Genomic DNA, 14,624 nt, shown 5'->3' with positions numbered 1-14,624 from the left:
GGGGTCAAGCTTTTATCCATGGAATCCAGAGGCCAGACAAGGAATAATGAATGGAAGCTGATCCAAGGGGAGATTCAACCTAGAAGTAAGGAAAAATTTTCTGACTGTGAGAACAGTCAACCAATGGAACAGAAGTTGCCTTGGAAGTTGTGGGAGCTTCATCACTGGAGGCTTTCAAGAAGAGATTGGACTGCCATTTGTCAGAAATGGTGTAGAGTTTCCTGCTTGGGCAGGGGTGGGTGGATTAGATGACCTACAAGGTCCCCCCCCAACTCTGTTAATCTGTAAATGCAGTGCCCAGATTGCAATCATATGTGTTGAGGTAGTTCCCCGTTAGGAGAATAAGCGCACACAGGGAGACGTAGTGAAAGTGGTGAAGAATAACACACAAACAGCACACAGATACACTGTATAGTAAAATGTAGGTTTTTACTTCCAATAAACATTTAAGCAAAGTCCAAACAAGCGGTCCGAGTCATTCACAGTTAAAGCAGTCATTTTTCAGTCCAGGGATAATCCAAATATCAAAGTCTAGTACCAAAAACAGTTCAGTAACAGACTTACATCAAACCCAAGAAGAACTATGATCAGTAACAGTCAATAAGGAACAGCAACACTCTCAGCAACAGGACAGGAACTAAACAACCCAGGTTTCTGGCTCCATCTTATGGCCGTTTGAGGAACCATACCCAATTACAATTTTAGCATTCCCTTAAAGAGACAGTATTAAAATGTTATCCTGGTTTATATATTTTCCAACCCAACTATTACGTGACTTACATTCCTAACATTATGACCACAGGTATGGCCTGCTATGGCCATAATTTTGATACAGGTCAGTGCCATTGAAATCTTGGTCACTGAACAAATGGTCATCAAGCAAAGACTACTTTTATAAAAATATCATGTGAATACTGGATGCCAGATGCAAAAGGACAAATTTTTCAGCTTTTGCTGGAAATTTGTTTTTGAGCAGTAAAAGTAAAGGTAAAGGTTCCTTTTGCACATACGTCATTTCCGGCTCTACGGGGCAATGCTCATCTCCATTACAAAGCCAAAAAGCCAGTGCTATCCAAAGACGTCTCCATGGTCATGTGACCAGAATGACTAAACGCCAAAGGTGCACGGAACGCTGTTACATTCCCACCAAAGTGGTCCCTATTTTTCTACTTTCATTTTTACATGCTTTTGAACTGCTAGGTTGGCAGAAGCTGGGACAAGTAATGGGAGCTCACTCTGTTATGTGGTGCCAGGGGTTCGAACCGCCGAACTGCCAACCTTTCTGATAGACAAGCTCAGCATCTGAGCCACTGCGTCCCCCTTTTGAGCAGTAGATCTCCTTATTTTAGACCAGCAAGTTGTCTACACTGGATATAGTTATTATCTATTCCCAAATTTAGGAAAGCATTAATCAAAGTTGATTTTAAGGAACTGTCGATAACTGATAGAAAGTTAAGGAAAATTCACTATTCTTCCAGACTTTAGCCTTGTGGTAATCTGGTGATGGAAAAATAACTTGTGTCTTTCTTGGGTACATATAAAAATCAATGACCCTTTGAACACAATATAATAAGATGCACATCTATCATAAACAAGTCAAAACACAGGCTTAAAATTTCAATTTGTTTCCATTTCAAGCAAGTTGTTGATTTTTTGAAGATATTATGTATATCTGCAAATATCACTTTTTAAAAGAAAATAGTATATTTATTGGTTTATAAATCTCTGTTTAATTCTGTAAGCCTTCTTTTAAAGTAGTGTTATGAGAATAAGTGTAAAAGAACATTAAAAAATAAAAATAATTTGAAACTATTCTGCTCACTCCTACTTCAATGTAAATGTCAACAAATATAAAGAGTTTTTATACACACTAAAACATAATATTGTTTCATTTAGTTGGTACCTATATTGCTCTTTTAAAAGATAACATAAATGGATTGGTCCTTGCTGTAAAGGCTGCACTGGGCTGTGATAATTATTTGGCCATTTGGCCATTGTTGTAGATGCTTTTACTATTTCTCTGTTTCTCTTCTATCATTTTTTTTTTCAAATCAGCTATAGAAATTGTGGCAGATTTCCATAGTTTTGCTTTTCAGAAAAAAATTGGAAGCAATATTGATAAAGTAGGGCTTCCTATAAAATTTAAATTATCTGTGTTATATCTGTTATAAATATTTGCTTAAAAGCAGCTTAGAAACCAGTTGGCCATGCTCTTCACTCAAAGATACAAAGATGACCGAGTTCATCGTTATTGAATAGAAGTCTAAATAACAAAGGAATGTGGGCTTCAGATTGGAGATTAAACAAACCTTTTGCTTAGAGTTGATCTGATTTGGTTGTTGATTTTAATTTAATTGGCTTAGATACTAATTTGGTTTAAGGCACATGGTTTTTAATACTGATGCTGTTAATACTAATTAGCTGACAAGTATTGTGCTTAAGGACATTTCGTTCAAGATGCAGTAATTTTCGACTGGTCTGAGGTAGTATTGAAATAATGACCTCTTAAGTGTGGGAAGAAGGGAGGAAGGAAGAATGAAAACAGAACCATAGTTATTTATTCTACGGCTATGAATGAAGTCAAATATAACCCAAGATAATGTTGAATACACACATTCTGGTAGAGAGAAGTTTCCTGAGGGTGGGCTCCAGTATGTCTGAAAGCTCAGAAAATTAAAACTCTGGTCCCGGTGACTGACCCAGATTGGATCCTGCAATTTATGGCTACAAAGAATTAATTTGAACTCATTGACCCAGGTAACAGCTTCTGAGCCATATTTATCTTTCTGATTTGGTCTGCAATAGATTTGTTCTATTGCAGATCACATACAGTGATCTATGATTTTAAAAGGTAAAGATTCCCCTCACACATACGTGCTAGTCGTTTCCAGCTCTAGGAAATGGTGCTCATCTCCATTACAAAGCTGAAGAGCCAGCGCTGTCCGAAGACATCTCCATGGTCATGTGGCATGACTAAATGCCAAAGGCACATGGAATGCTGTTACCTTCCCACCAAAGTGGTCCCTATTTTTCTGCTTGCATTTTTTTACATGCTTTCGAACTGCTAGATTGGCAGAAGCTGGGACAAGTAATGGGAGCTCACTCAGTTACACAGTGCTAGGGATTTGAACCGCCAAACTGCCGACCTTTCTGATCGACTGAGCCACCTCGTCCCTTCTGATTTATGACTTACCACCTTGTTATTTGTATGTACACCGAGAGCTTATACACCGAGAGCTTATGTACCGGAGGCAAATTCTTTGTGTGTCCAATCATACTTGGCCAATAAAGAATATTGCTATTCCTATCCTAGTTCAGAGAAGATTAGTTCTGTTCCATCCAGCAAATTAGAATTTTCACAGAAAATAAATGCTCATGGATAACATCTTTCTGTGCAACACATTTTAACAAAATAATTGTAATAGGCAAGAATTACTTTCCTTTCGTAATTCGTTTTTCTCTCATTATTAAACAACAATTTTAACAGTGATATTAACTTGATAAATTTGTATTCATTACATTCCAGCTTTTCCTAGCCTAAAAAAATCATTGGAGCTGATTCCCTCGTTTGCTTTATTTTACCAGAATAACTCGATGATGAAATGGATTGCCCTGTTCTGTATTAAGTTCTTCCTTTCTGTTTTCAGAATGTTCCCTAGTTGTGAAATTTCAGCCTGCTGTGTCGTGAGCAATGACCAAAGCAGATGAAAAGCAAGGAAAAGATTTCCTATTCCCAAAGATGATTTCCTAAGCAAATAAACTATCATTGTTGAAACATACACAAAACATAATTCTTTCTTATGCAGAAAAGGTTTGAATGGTGTTCCAGTTTTTACCAGGCATGTAATACACTTTTATGCCTGACAGTTACAAGATGCTCCAGGGTTCTTGTTTGAGAAACAGCTGCAAAAAACATAGCAATATGAGTAGTTCCTCTTTAAATGAGAATGAAATGAAGTAAGATAGCTTTTCCAATTTGATGATTTCGAAGTCGTGATGCATTGTTGATGATGTGATATCCCAATGGTAATTCCAGAAAATTACATTTTTTTCAAATACAGTCCCAGTCTTGCTAGCAAGGAATGCTTGCATCCAGATTGACCATCTTTCAAATTGAATCTGTAATGTGAATTACAATATGAGGCATTCTCTCTCATTCATTATATCATTTTCATACCACAGAATTGCAGTCCCACATTCATGCAGCTGCAGCTCTTGAAATCAGCTGGCTGAAATTTCTTTTTGAAATCTGCTTGTTGAGAGTTTTTGTGGAAATTTTAAGTGTTTCTTCAGGTTGTTCGATTAAAAAGATTTCAGAAGCTTTCTTAAGGCAAGGGAATTTCTCTATTACTAGCCTCTGCACCACGCACACGATTGGGACAGTTTACTTAATGATTGGGTATCTCTAGTTTAATGAAAAGAAGGACTTGGGATGACATGATAGCAGTGTTCCAATATTTAAGGGTCTGTGACAAAGAAGAGAGGGTCAATCTATTCTCCAAAGCACCTGAAGGCAGGACAAAAACTAGTGGATAGAAACTAATCAAGGAGAGAAGCAACCTAGAACTCAGGAGAAATTTCCCGACAGTTAGAACAATTAATCAGTGGAACAACTTGCCTCCAGAAGTTGCTCTAACACTGAAAGTTTTTAAGAAGAGATTGGAGAACCATTTGTGTGAAATGGTATAGGGTTTCCTGCCTGAGCAGGGGGGTGGACTAGAAGACCTCTAAGGTCCCTTCCAACTCTGTTATTCTGTTCTATTCCAATGATGTGCCTAAAATCTCAAACTACTCTTCCTGAATTATGTTACTGAGCAAATGAATAAATATGTATGTATGTATGTATGTATGTATGTATGTATGTATGTATGTATGTATGTCACTCTAGACACAAGCATGTTTCCTCTGTTTATTAATTCTTTCCAATCAAATTAATCATTTCAAATATAAGCACCCAGAATGATTCTGGAGTCTGGCAGCCTCTAACTGAATAACTTTTTCATCAATTACAATTCAATAAGTATCTTTTTTAAACATGTGGCTATTGATCTTGGTTTAAATTAACTTACTCTTGGATTATCCTGAGTATTCTATTAGCTAAAGGGAGTATGAACACCAATGAAAGTATTGATGAAGAGCCAATTCCACGTTTAACTGTGAAACTTACTTATCTGACTTTTTGTCTGTTATCTTCTGTTAGCCCACAGGGTTTTTATTGTCAAGATAAAATGAAAGATGATTGTCAGGAAAAGAGGTAGCAAATAAATTCAGGGGATTAAGTCAGTAAGCAAAAGAAGATACTGATTAATGTGGTTTGTTTTATGATTCCTTTGTGTCTTAACAGATGAGAATAGGGATTCACTCAGGATCTGTTTTGGCTGGAGTTGTTGGGGTGAGAATGCCCAGATATTGTCTCTTTGGCAACAATGTCACCCTAGCAAGCAAGTTTGAGTCAGGAAGTCATCCACGTCGCATCAACGTCAGCCCAACGACCTACCAGTAAGTGTTATTTAGCTTTTTTTTAATATTTCTTAAAGCTTCGATACACACCATTTCTGCCATAAAACAAAATGTTATATCCTCCCCAAAATGCCATCCATTTTCAATAGAAAGTAAATCAAAGGACATAAGACAATTTGTATCCAAGTAAGGTTTTAACTAGAAAGAGAATATACTATCTATCTGTCTGTCTTCTGTCAATCGATCAATATCTATAAGAATTTGAGACATACCCAATTAGGACCTGGTTTCAGAATATTTATTTATTTGTTTGCTTGTTTGTTTATTAGATTTGAATTGCTGCCTATTTATCATGGGGACTCAAGGCAGCTTACAACATATAAAACCACAATTTAAAACAATAAAACTTGTAAAATCAAATAAATTAATATAGTAAACCATTATAGAATTTAGAATTAGAATTTACATTTATTGCCATTGCATTCCACGAATACAACGAAATTTGAAAGCTACTCAAGCACAGTGCCCCAAACACCACATCACAATCACACTAGAAGTATTTAAAAATTAAAATAATTAAAATAATAATAATAATTTAAAACCTAGTCTAAAACCTATCTAAAAATGTAGTAAGTTAAATAGTTTAAAATGCCACTATATACATAGGACTAGATCACAAATGTGCTGTTTGATTCAAGACAATTATTGCCTTGGAAAAGAAACTGATTCTCAGTCTATTAGTCCTCATTTTAAGACACCTATAACGTCTCCCTGATGGTAACAGTTCAAAATACAGTATGAATGACCAGGATGAGAACGGTCTGTGGAGATTTTTAGTGCTCTAGAGAGGAGTCTGGTCTTCGCAATCTCTTCCAAAGAAGAAAGAGAGCAACCAATTACTTTTTGTGCTGTGTTTATAACTCTCTGGAGCATCATCTTATGCACTACAGAGAATCCAGCATACCACACCGTTACACAGTATGCCAAAATGCTTTCAATGGTAGAAGAGTAAAAAAGTAACCAGCAACTTCTCACCCAGACCACTCTTTTTCAGCAGCCTCAGAAAGTGCAGGCGCTGTTGGGCCTTCTTTGCAGAGGCCATAGTGTGGACCAACCAAGTAAGTTTGTCGGAAATATGAGTTCCTAGAAATTTAAAACTATGAACTCTTTCCACACAGTCTCCATTGATACATAGTGTGGGAGAGGCTCTGCTTTGCATCGTCTGAAGTCTATAATGAATTCTTTAGTCTTTTTGATGTTCAGGGTGAGGTTATGACTCTTGCACCACAAGACCAGTCTGAGAACCTCTGACTTATAGGCCGTCTAGTCTCCTCCTGATATGAGTCCCACCAGTGGTGTGGGTGTCGTCTGCAAATTTTATTATAGAGTTAGTGGGACAAGAGGGAGTGCAGTCATACGTGTAGAGTGAATACAAAAGGGTGTGGAGAGCCAGTGCTGAGAGCAAGAATGGAGGAAAAATAGCTGCCAATCCAAACAGTTTGGGGGCTGCTAGTAAGAAAGTCCCTTATCCAACAGCAGACGTGAGAGGAGAGGCCCATTTCCAGCAACTTCTTAATCAGTATATCCGGAATGATGGTATTAAAGGCTGAGCTGTAATCAACAAAAAGCATCCTTTCATTATGCTCCAGATGGTCCAGTGCAACATGGAGAGCCATGGCAATAGCATCCTCTGTGGATCTGTTATTCCGATAAGCAAACTGGTATGGGTCAAGGTTTGATGGGAGGCAAACCTGTATTTTAAGACCAGTCTCTCAAAACACTTCATGATTATGGGTGTGAGAGCTACTGGTCTATAATCATTTAAAGTATATATAAAGTTATATATTCAGCAAGAATTATTGGAAGTTATGCTTTCTTAACTTTCCCCATGTTTTTAGTTGAGTGTTTTAGCGCAAAGGTCTTCAAACTTGACAGCTTTAAGACTTGTGGACTTCAACTCTCAGAATTTCTCCTTCAGTCTTCGTTAGCTCAGGAATTCTGGAAGTTGAAGTCCACAAATCTTAAACTTGCCAAGTTTGAAGACCCTTGCTTTAGCGCATGGGTGTCAAACTCTCCATGTCACCTTGCCATCAAGTGACATATCGCAATGTTTTTCCCTTTGTGGAGCTGGAGTGGGTGTGGCCTGTGTGTTACGCATCTGGCCCATGGGCCGCTTATTTGACACCCCTGCTAGCATAAGAACTTATAAGTATAATTATCTTCCTTTGATGTGACCCAAGCAGCAAATATTCCATATGAAAATCCCTTAATTTGGAGTAAGGTCAGGGTAACTGGACGGATCTCAGTGTTTACTGGCCAGATGCCCTTCCTAACACCACTCAGAGTTTGTAACAGATGTTTATTTTTTTGCACCCTAAGAGAGAAACATCTGCCACTACTTAGGATTGAACTCTCAACTTTCTAAGTGGGAGATGTGTGTCTTCACCACTAGGACACCACACCACTCAGCAAATATTCAATATACAGGTCACAAAAATCCATCACAAGCACTTTCAAATTTTCTTCCTTTCCGATACTCTGATTATTCCAAGGTTGCCTTTATTAGTATTTTTGCAAAATACCAATCAAGGCCATTATAGTCATCTCTTTCAATAGTGCTTTGACTGTGCCCTGTCAGATTAGACTCAATAAAATATGGCATGAAACAATTGAGAAATTATGTAAGCAGCCCCTAAGGAAAATATTATTGTGAGAGGCACATCATTTGAGTTAGATGTGTCCCCAATGTTTTAATAATTTTCGAAGGCACGTTCAGAGTGATCTGGATTTCTGAACCTGTCCTATGCATATGATTCATTCTGACTAATTTAACTGTTTTGGAGTTAGCCTTTATGAACTACTCACTTTGTAGTTAGAAAATTTCTTTACTGCTGAAGAAAGGGGTTTTGTAGTTTTCTTCCTGTGGTTGCAGCATTGTTTGCCTGTTTGTATGCTTTCCTTTTTTTAATAATCTCATGAGTCTCTGTGTTTGTGTTTGGGTAAACTTCTATGTGAATGAAAGCTTATGTAACTGTCTTCACACAGGATGTTCAGGGACTGATACAATAGAATATAAAATAGCTAGAGATTTTAAGTTTTAAAAGCAATTAAAACTATTGCTCAAAATGAAGATTATTCACTATAGATTAAAAAAAATCAGATAACTACAGAGCCAGTTTGTATGCTTCAATCAGGGGCAGGCATGTTGAGCCGATTTTGATGGATGGATAATGGATGAAGAGAGGCAAAGCAGGAATAAGGGAATACAAAGCAATTTGGGAAGCAATTGCCATAAAATAAATTCTTTTGTCCCGATCGTCCTAGTAACAAACAGTTATTAAAATTTCAGAGATTAGGTATTTGAAATCAGGGTCCAATTTCCCTCTGCAATTCTGTCAGATTGTTTTGGTCTGATTTTTAATTCTTGACGCTGAAACTCGTCGTCTGAATAGATACTCTGCAGCAGGTCCCCATAAATTAAAACCTCATTTATACCTTGGAATGTGAATTTTGCACAATCAAGATAATCATTTGTGCTGTTTATTGCAAAGCCACACAAGATCTTTTGATTGAATGGCAGGGACCAAATCTTCAGTGATAGGTATATATGCTACTGTATATTCTGCTACCAAGCTACAGTCCCCTGTTTCTGAAGCTCCCCATCTTACTCCAGCAATAGATCAGGACGAGGCTGAGAAAAGCAAGTCAACAACTAAGCAAGCAAGCCCAGCACCCAACAAATTGTGCTCAGATGTTTTGTTCTAAAATCCATTACTTCTGCCTCATATGCCATCTGGCTTGTTCTCTTTGACACACTGAAAAACTAGATGTTTGAACAAACTGTGCTTTGGACTCCGTTCTGCAGCTGTTTTTGTGAAATCAGTGAAAATCTAACTACTGACTGTAACTCAACTGAAGGAGTAGTTCACATTCTCCTCCAGTGTTTCTCAACCTCAGGAACTTTACGTTGTGTGGACTTCATCTCCCAGAATTCACCAGCCACCGTAAAGTTCCTGAAGTTGAGAAACATTTTTCTATATTACGAAGGAATTGAGCTGTACTCAAAGAAGGCTCCTTTCCACGTAATCAGATCGATAAATTGATTCTGTTCCTTTAAAGTTTAAAATGATAGTTTAATTTTTAGTGTTTTAAAATATTTAAATTGTTATTGTCTGAGATAATACAGTATTACCATTTCTCTGTAAAGAACGCCTGTCATTGTCGTTCAAATTTGAAAGTTGCTAAATGAATGTAACTTGTGCATTAAATTTGGCATCCTCTCCCAAAGAAGCAACAATTTGGATCATAATACTCTTTTTTTTCCACATTTCCCCTAAAACCCCCTGTGTTCTGATTATTCTCCATCTTAATCTAAAATTTTCCAACCTCAAGGTTGCCACCCTTTGCATGAACTTTGCTTGAGCACCCTTCTATGCATGAAAAGAATCAGTTGTTTCTCCTTCCAGTCCAACGTCACTTGACCCATCTCTAGTATAAATTCAAAGTTACTTCTGCAAAACGTTGAAATTTCAAGATCAGCAGGCTATGTCTCAGTGCGAACTCTTCATGCTCACATACTGCTCCTGTGTGCCGGTATAAACAGAGTAGTCCTTCCTGAAATTCCTCCTGGAATGAGAATCTCACAAATTCGCTCTCCTTTGCTGAAACAGAAAATACTGTTCCAATTATAACAACATACTAAATCCAATGCACAAATTGCTTGTTCAGTATATTATAGCAATAGAAGTTAGACATATACTGCTTCATAGTGCTTTACATTCCTCTCTAAGCAGTTTACAGAGTTAGCCTATTGCCCCCAATAATCTGGGTCCTCGTTTTACTGGTCTTTGGAAGGATGGAAGGATGGGTCAACCTTGAGCCGGTTAGGATCAAACTCCTGGAGTGAGCAGTGAGTTAGCATATATTATACATTACAAAATGTATGCCCCAAATGAATTTCAAAGCAAAACAAAAACCACCATCAGCAGTTACAGGTCTGCTTTCAAATGGTTGTTTCCTTGGATTATAGCAATAGCAACAGCACTTATACCGCTTTATAGTGCTTTACAGCACTCTCTAAGTGGTTTTACAGAGTCAGCCTATTGCCCCCAACAATCTGGGTCCTCATTTTACCCACCTCGGGAGGATGGAAGGCTGTGTCAACCTTGAAGCCTGGTGGCACTTGAACAGCCAATAGTCAGCAGAAGTGGCCTGCAGTACAGCACTCTAACCACTGCACCACGAGGGCTCTATATATGATGCACTCTGTTTATTTAGAAAATTCCGCCTTATTGGTTTGCAGCCAGTGGCTCTAATCAAAATACCTCATACTCCGTAGGGAGAAGCAGGGAGCACGTATCTCTTACTGCACATGAGGGATTTTCACTTCATCTTTTCTGAAAAGTGAACAGATTTGTCCCACTAATAGCAATGAAAACCTTTGAAAGGGGTGCACCACTTTCCATGTTTAATCTGTTCCACAGGCAGAACTTGTTTCTGGGCTTGGATTGTTCCCGTTAAATCAAATAACCATTTAAGTGCCTAGTTTTACAGAAAACAATGCCTTTCATTTGCAGTCCATTGTAAAACAAAGGGAGCAGAACTTAGTTAATTTGGATATGGTAGAGAACTCATTTATGAAATGCCAGCTCTTTGCTAAAATAGGTACCATATGTGTGTAATTCAGAATTATTTTATAAACAGCCCACTCTTCATTTCTCTCCTCTTTTTAAAGGAAAGCCATAATACAATATTATATTGAAACATCCAACTGTGATTTTTTTAATCTTAATTATATTTTCACAGAATTTGAAAAATATTAAAGTAATAAATCTGATATAGATTAAATGCTTTATTCCATTCAGTACCCACAGTGATTGTTTGAAGAGGGATGTGGTATGTAGGGGAACATAATGCTTAATTGCCATGACATTAGGAAAAAGAGAAAGCTTTTCTGTTGTCTAGTTTGGAGAGCTTCAGTTTATTCGAGGAGCTTTGTTTTTCTGTGGGCTGTAAGATCTTTATTTCCGATTTTCTTCCAATTAATTTAGAACAGTGTTAACATTTCACCCTAAATGTGTGAAGTTGATAATAGTGTGAAAGAGCCTGTCCACAGGTCCAAGTGCATGATTTGATCTTCTGTCAGGTGATTTCAGAAAAGCAACTGATTGTGCTGAAAAGTATTAGGTTGGCAATTGGTGTCATTCTTCACATAAAGAATGATTTTGTTCAAATCCAATAATGAATATAGTGCTTACTCAGTAATTGTAATTGTCAAATAAAAATGTAAATCTGGATTTTTTCCAAGCAGTATTAACACCGGACAAACAATCAACAGTAAAGGATACTCCACTTAAGGAAGTACCAAGGGAAAATTACACTCCCACCAACACAGACAGGGCAAACTACCTTATATAAACAGATCCTGCTCGCTTCTCATCATGAAGTTGTTACCTAGTTGGATAAGGAAATATCTACAAGCAAACAACTAAACTCAGAGAGCACAAAGAACTGCACAGTTCAACCTGACACACACACTTTTCTCTTCTATTAGTTGTGGATCTTGTCAAAATCAGAATTATGTGTCACTACTTTTCCAGGTAATTGACTGGCCTACAGCACTACTGGATATACTTGGTCCATGAATGTCCATGGATAATTGGCAAAGGTGCAACTTCTTCTGATGCTCTTTAATGATATATCATTATGCAATTCCAAGAAAATAATCCCATATTTATACTGGTTTTGTATTTTTTTTTTGTCCTACCTGGAATCATTTAGATTAAATAAATGCATGCCAATTTGTAAGCACAGTTGTTTTTCAGATAATTGTTGTTACTATATAGACAGACAAGGGTATTTTCTGGATCAAGAATTTGTCTTATACAATAATACAGACAGGTCCTATTTACCCCTACTTATATTGACATTTAATCATGGGATCTTTGAGTTTGCTTAAGAAGCTTTGGAGAGATTCTGTTGGTTGGTGTGCTACAGTGATGCCAAGAAGTTGTGTATTTTGGGGGCAATTGGAAATACTTGATTTACATGGTAGAGTGTTCCATTTTATACATCGTGATGGTTATCTTCCAATAAGTCTTGTATTTATTCCAGTGTAAGATGCTGTTTGGTTGTCCATTTCTACTATTTGGAGTTCTGGGTTCCTTTTTTTTTTTTGTTCCTTTGAATAATGTTGCTATGCAGTTCTTTTTGAGGACAGCTGTGTTATTGCTTTGGTAGTGAAGAACTTGGTTATTGTGGGATGTTTTTTAGATGAACCTTTTTTTGCCACTGTTTCTTCTGCTGATGTTCAGGAAAGTTGTAGGGTTTTTATTTGTTTTAATCTTTATTCCTTTTTTATCACAAAAAATGAATACCTAGTGCATCCGTATTTGGGGCTGAATGTAGTGGACTCTCAGGCATAAATCCTGAGTTGAGTAAATCCATATGTGTTCTTCTGATTTGTATTTATATTTTTCCATTGAAGCGGAAGTAAGTGTTGAGCAAAAGTCAGTAAATACCATGAGCCACATTTCACATATTCTATTGTGTTGTACTGCTGCCGTTAATAAGCTCCACACCAAACTGGTTCTTGAATGCTCTTGCACATCAGATGCACTTCATCTATTGTGACCTGGGGCATTGTGATTAATTGCAAAATCAATGTTGTGATGTCCCATGCAATCTTCAGATTGCACATTGACCATCCTTAATGCTGTGAGAGTAGATTTCATAAGTACAGTACAGTCATTAAGCATGCATCCTCTCAGTTTAATAGGTTAAATTTAATTAAGAAAATTCTTAAACTAGGGAGTGCAGTGCTTTAAGTCAAAGTTTACACAGTTTGTTTGGTTGGTCTTGTCTTGTTTTAGCACCTGTAAATATTCAGACCTTGGATAAACTGTTCAGTGTCACAGAGGTTAAGCTCCAGAAAGGCTGTAGCAAAATCACAACTGAATCATTGAGACTTATGTTCTGGCCCTTAAGAACCATTTGTAAAATATGTCAGGTTTGTTGTCCTCTTAAAATATATCCTATCTTAAACAATACAAAGTGCTAGATAATGTAGTCCCAAGGAAAAGTGTTGTAGGAAACCAAATAAATGTGGTCTAGCAGAGAAATCAAGTTAGGTTTTTGTACAAGTACAGGCAATTAACAGCCAGCTATGATATCTATATTTTAACAAACCAGCCAGTAATTGCTTTATCATACTGCATTTTATATTCAACATTTATGCATTATTCAGGGGCAGTAGTGTATGAATTGTTCAGTTGCCTGAGAAATATAATGAGAGATAAAACTTTTAAAAATACATGAGCAATCATAATGGGTAGTTTATTATTATACTAATAACTTTTGCTGGTTGAGTTCGTTATTACTTCCAAGATAAATCTAACTTTTGATTGAAATTATCTGCATAACAATAATGTGCATAAAAAGCTTTGGCTTGCAACATAATGCAAGGTTTGGGTCAGTTAATTCTACAAAAAGAGAGTATGAGTATTTGCCGTTCTTGGTAGATAACAAACCATTCTAAATTCAACCATTGTAAACTTTTTTTTTTTTTTAGAGAGAGAGAAATGGCAGTTTTGCATCAAAGTCTGGTAATGAAAAGTCACTTTTTGTCCATGTAGGAGAAATTAGGGAAGACTTCTTTGTTTACAAACCTACTAAAGACCTCTTAATCCTGCTAATTTACTATATGTTTGTGTATGTGTATTTGTAGGTATGTAGGTATAGGTATGTGTAAATAGACTGCGCAAAGTGTGACTATGTGAGACAACCCAAGAGCAAATACAGAGATTTGTATTTTAAATATATACATACACGTACTTTAGTCAGACCTCAAACAAAGAGCAATCAGCAATTACAGCATGGAAGGCGGTGGGGGAGAGATACATCCCAACAGGGCCTCTTCTTATTACAGGCTCTTAAAGTGATATCAGCCCAAAAACCTTGCTAACTCATTCCTAACATTACATCATCTTAGCCACTGGTCAGTTCTTAAATTATTACCCTGGCAGTTTTTAATGCATGCATAGAGGTGATTCTGAGTGCCGGTTTCTGGCCAAGCGTATCCTTTAAGCTTGAGGAGAATTGTAAGTGATAGCAAGAATTTGGCCCTGTTGAGATCTCATGTGGTTAGGAAGCTCTTTCTTCTTACT

At 37.0% G+C, this 14,624-nt stretch overlaps 1 protein-coding gene across 1 annotated transcript in view; it reads left to right on the top strand.

Moving 5' to 3' along the window:
* Window positions 1-14,624, top strand: part of GUCY1A2 (guanylate cyclase 1 soluble subunit alpha 2) — a 190,505-nt gene that overhangs the window by 166,219 nt on the left and 9,662 nt on the right. The window contains exon 7 of the mRNA XM_026706919.2: window positions 5,345-5,499. Within this exon, the coding sequence (XP_026562704.1) occupies window positions 5,345-5,499 (155 nt within the window). The remainder of the gene's footprint in view (window positions 1-5,344; window positions 5,500-14,624) is intronic.

This window comes from Pseudonaja textilis, chromosome 7, assembly GCF_049901715.1.
Source record: "Pseudonaja textilis isolate UNSWEBS1 chromosome 7, rPseTex1.2, whole genome shotgun sequence".
In the NCBI taxonomy this organism is placed as follows: Eukaryota; Metazoa; Chordata; class Lepidosauria; order Squamata; family Elapidae; genus Pseudonaja; species Pseudonaja textilis.
Note: the sequence above shows the minus strand (reverse complement) of the source record. Positions and strands in the feature narration are given on the sequence as shown.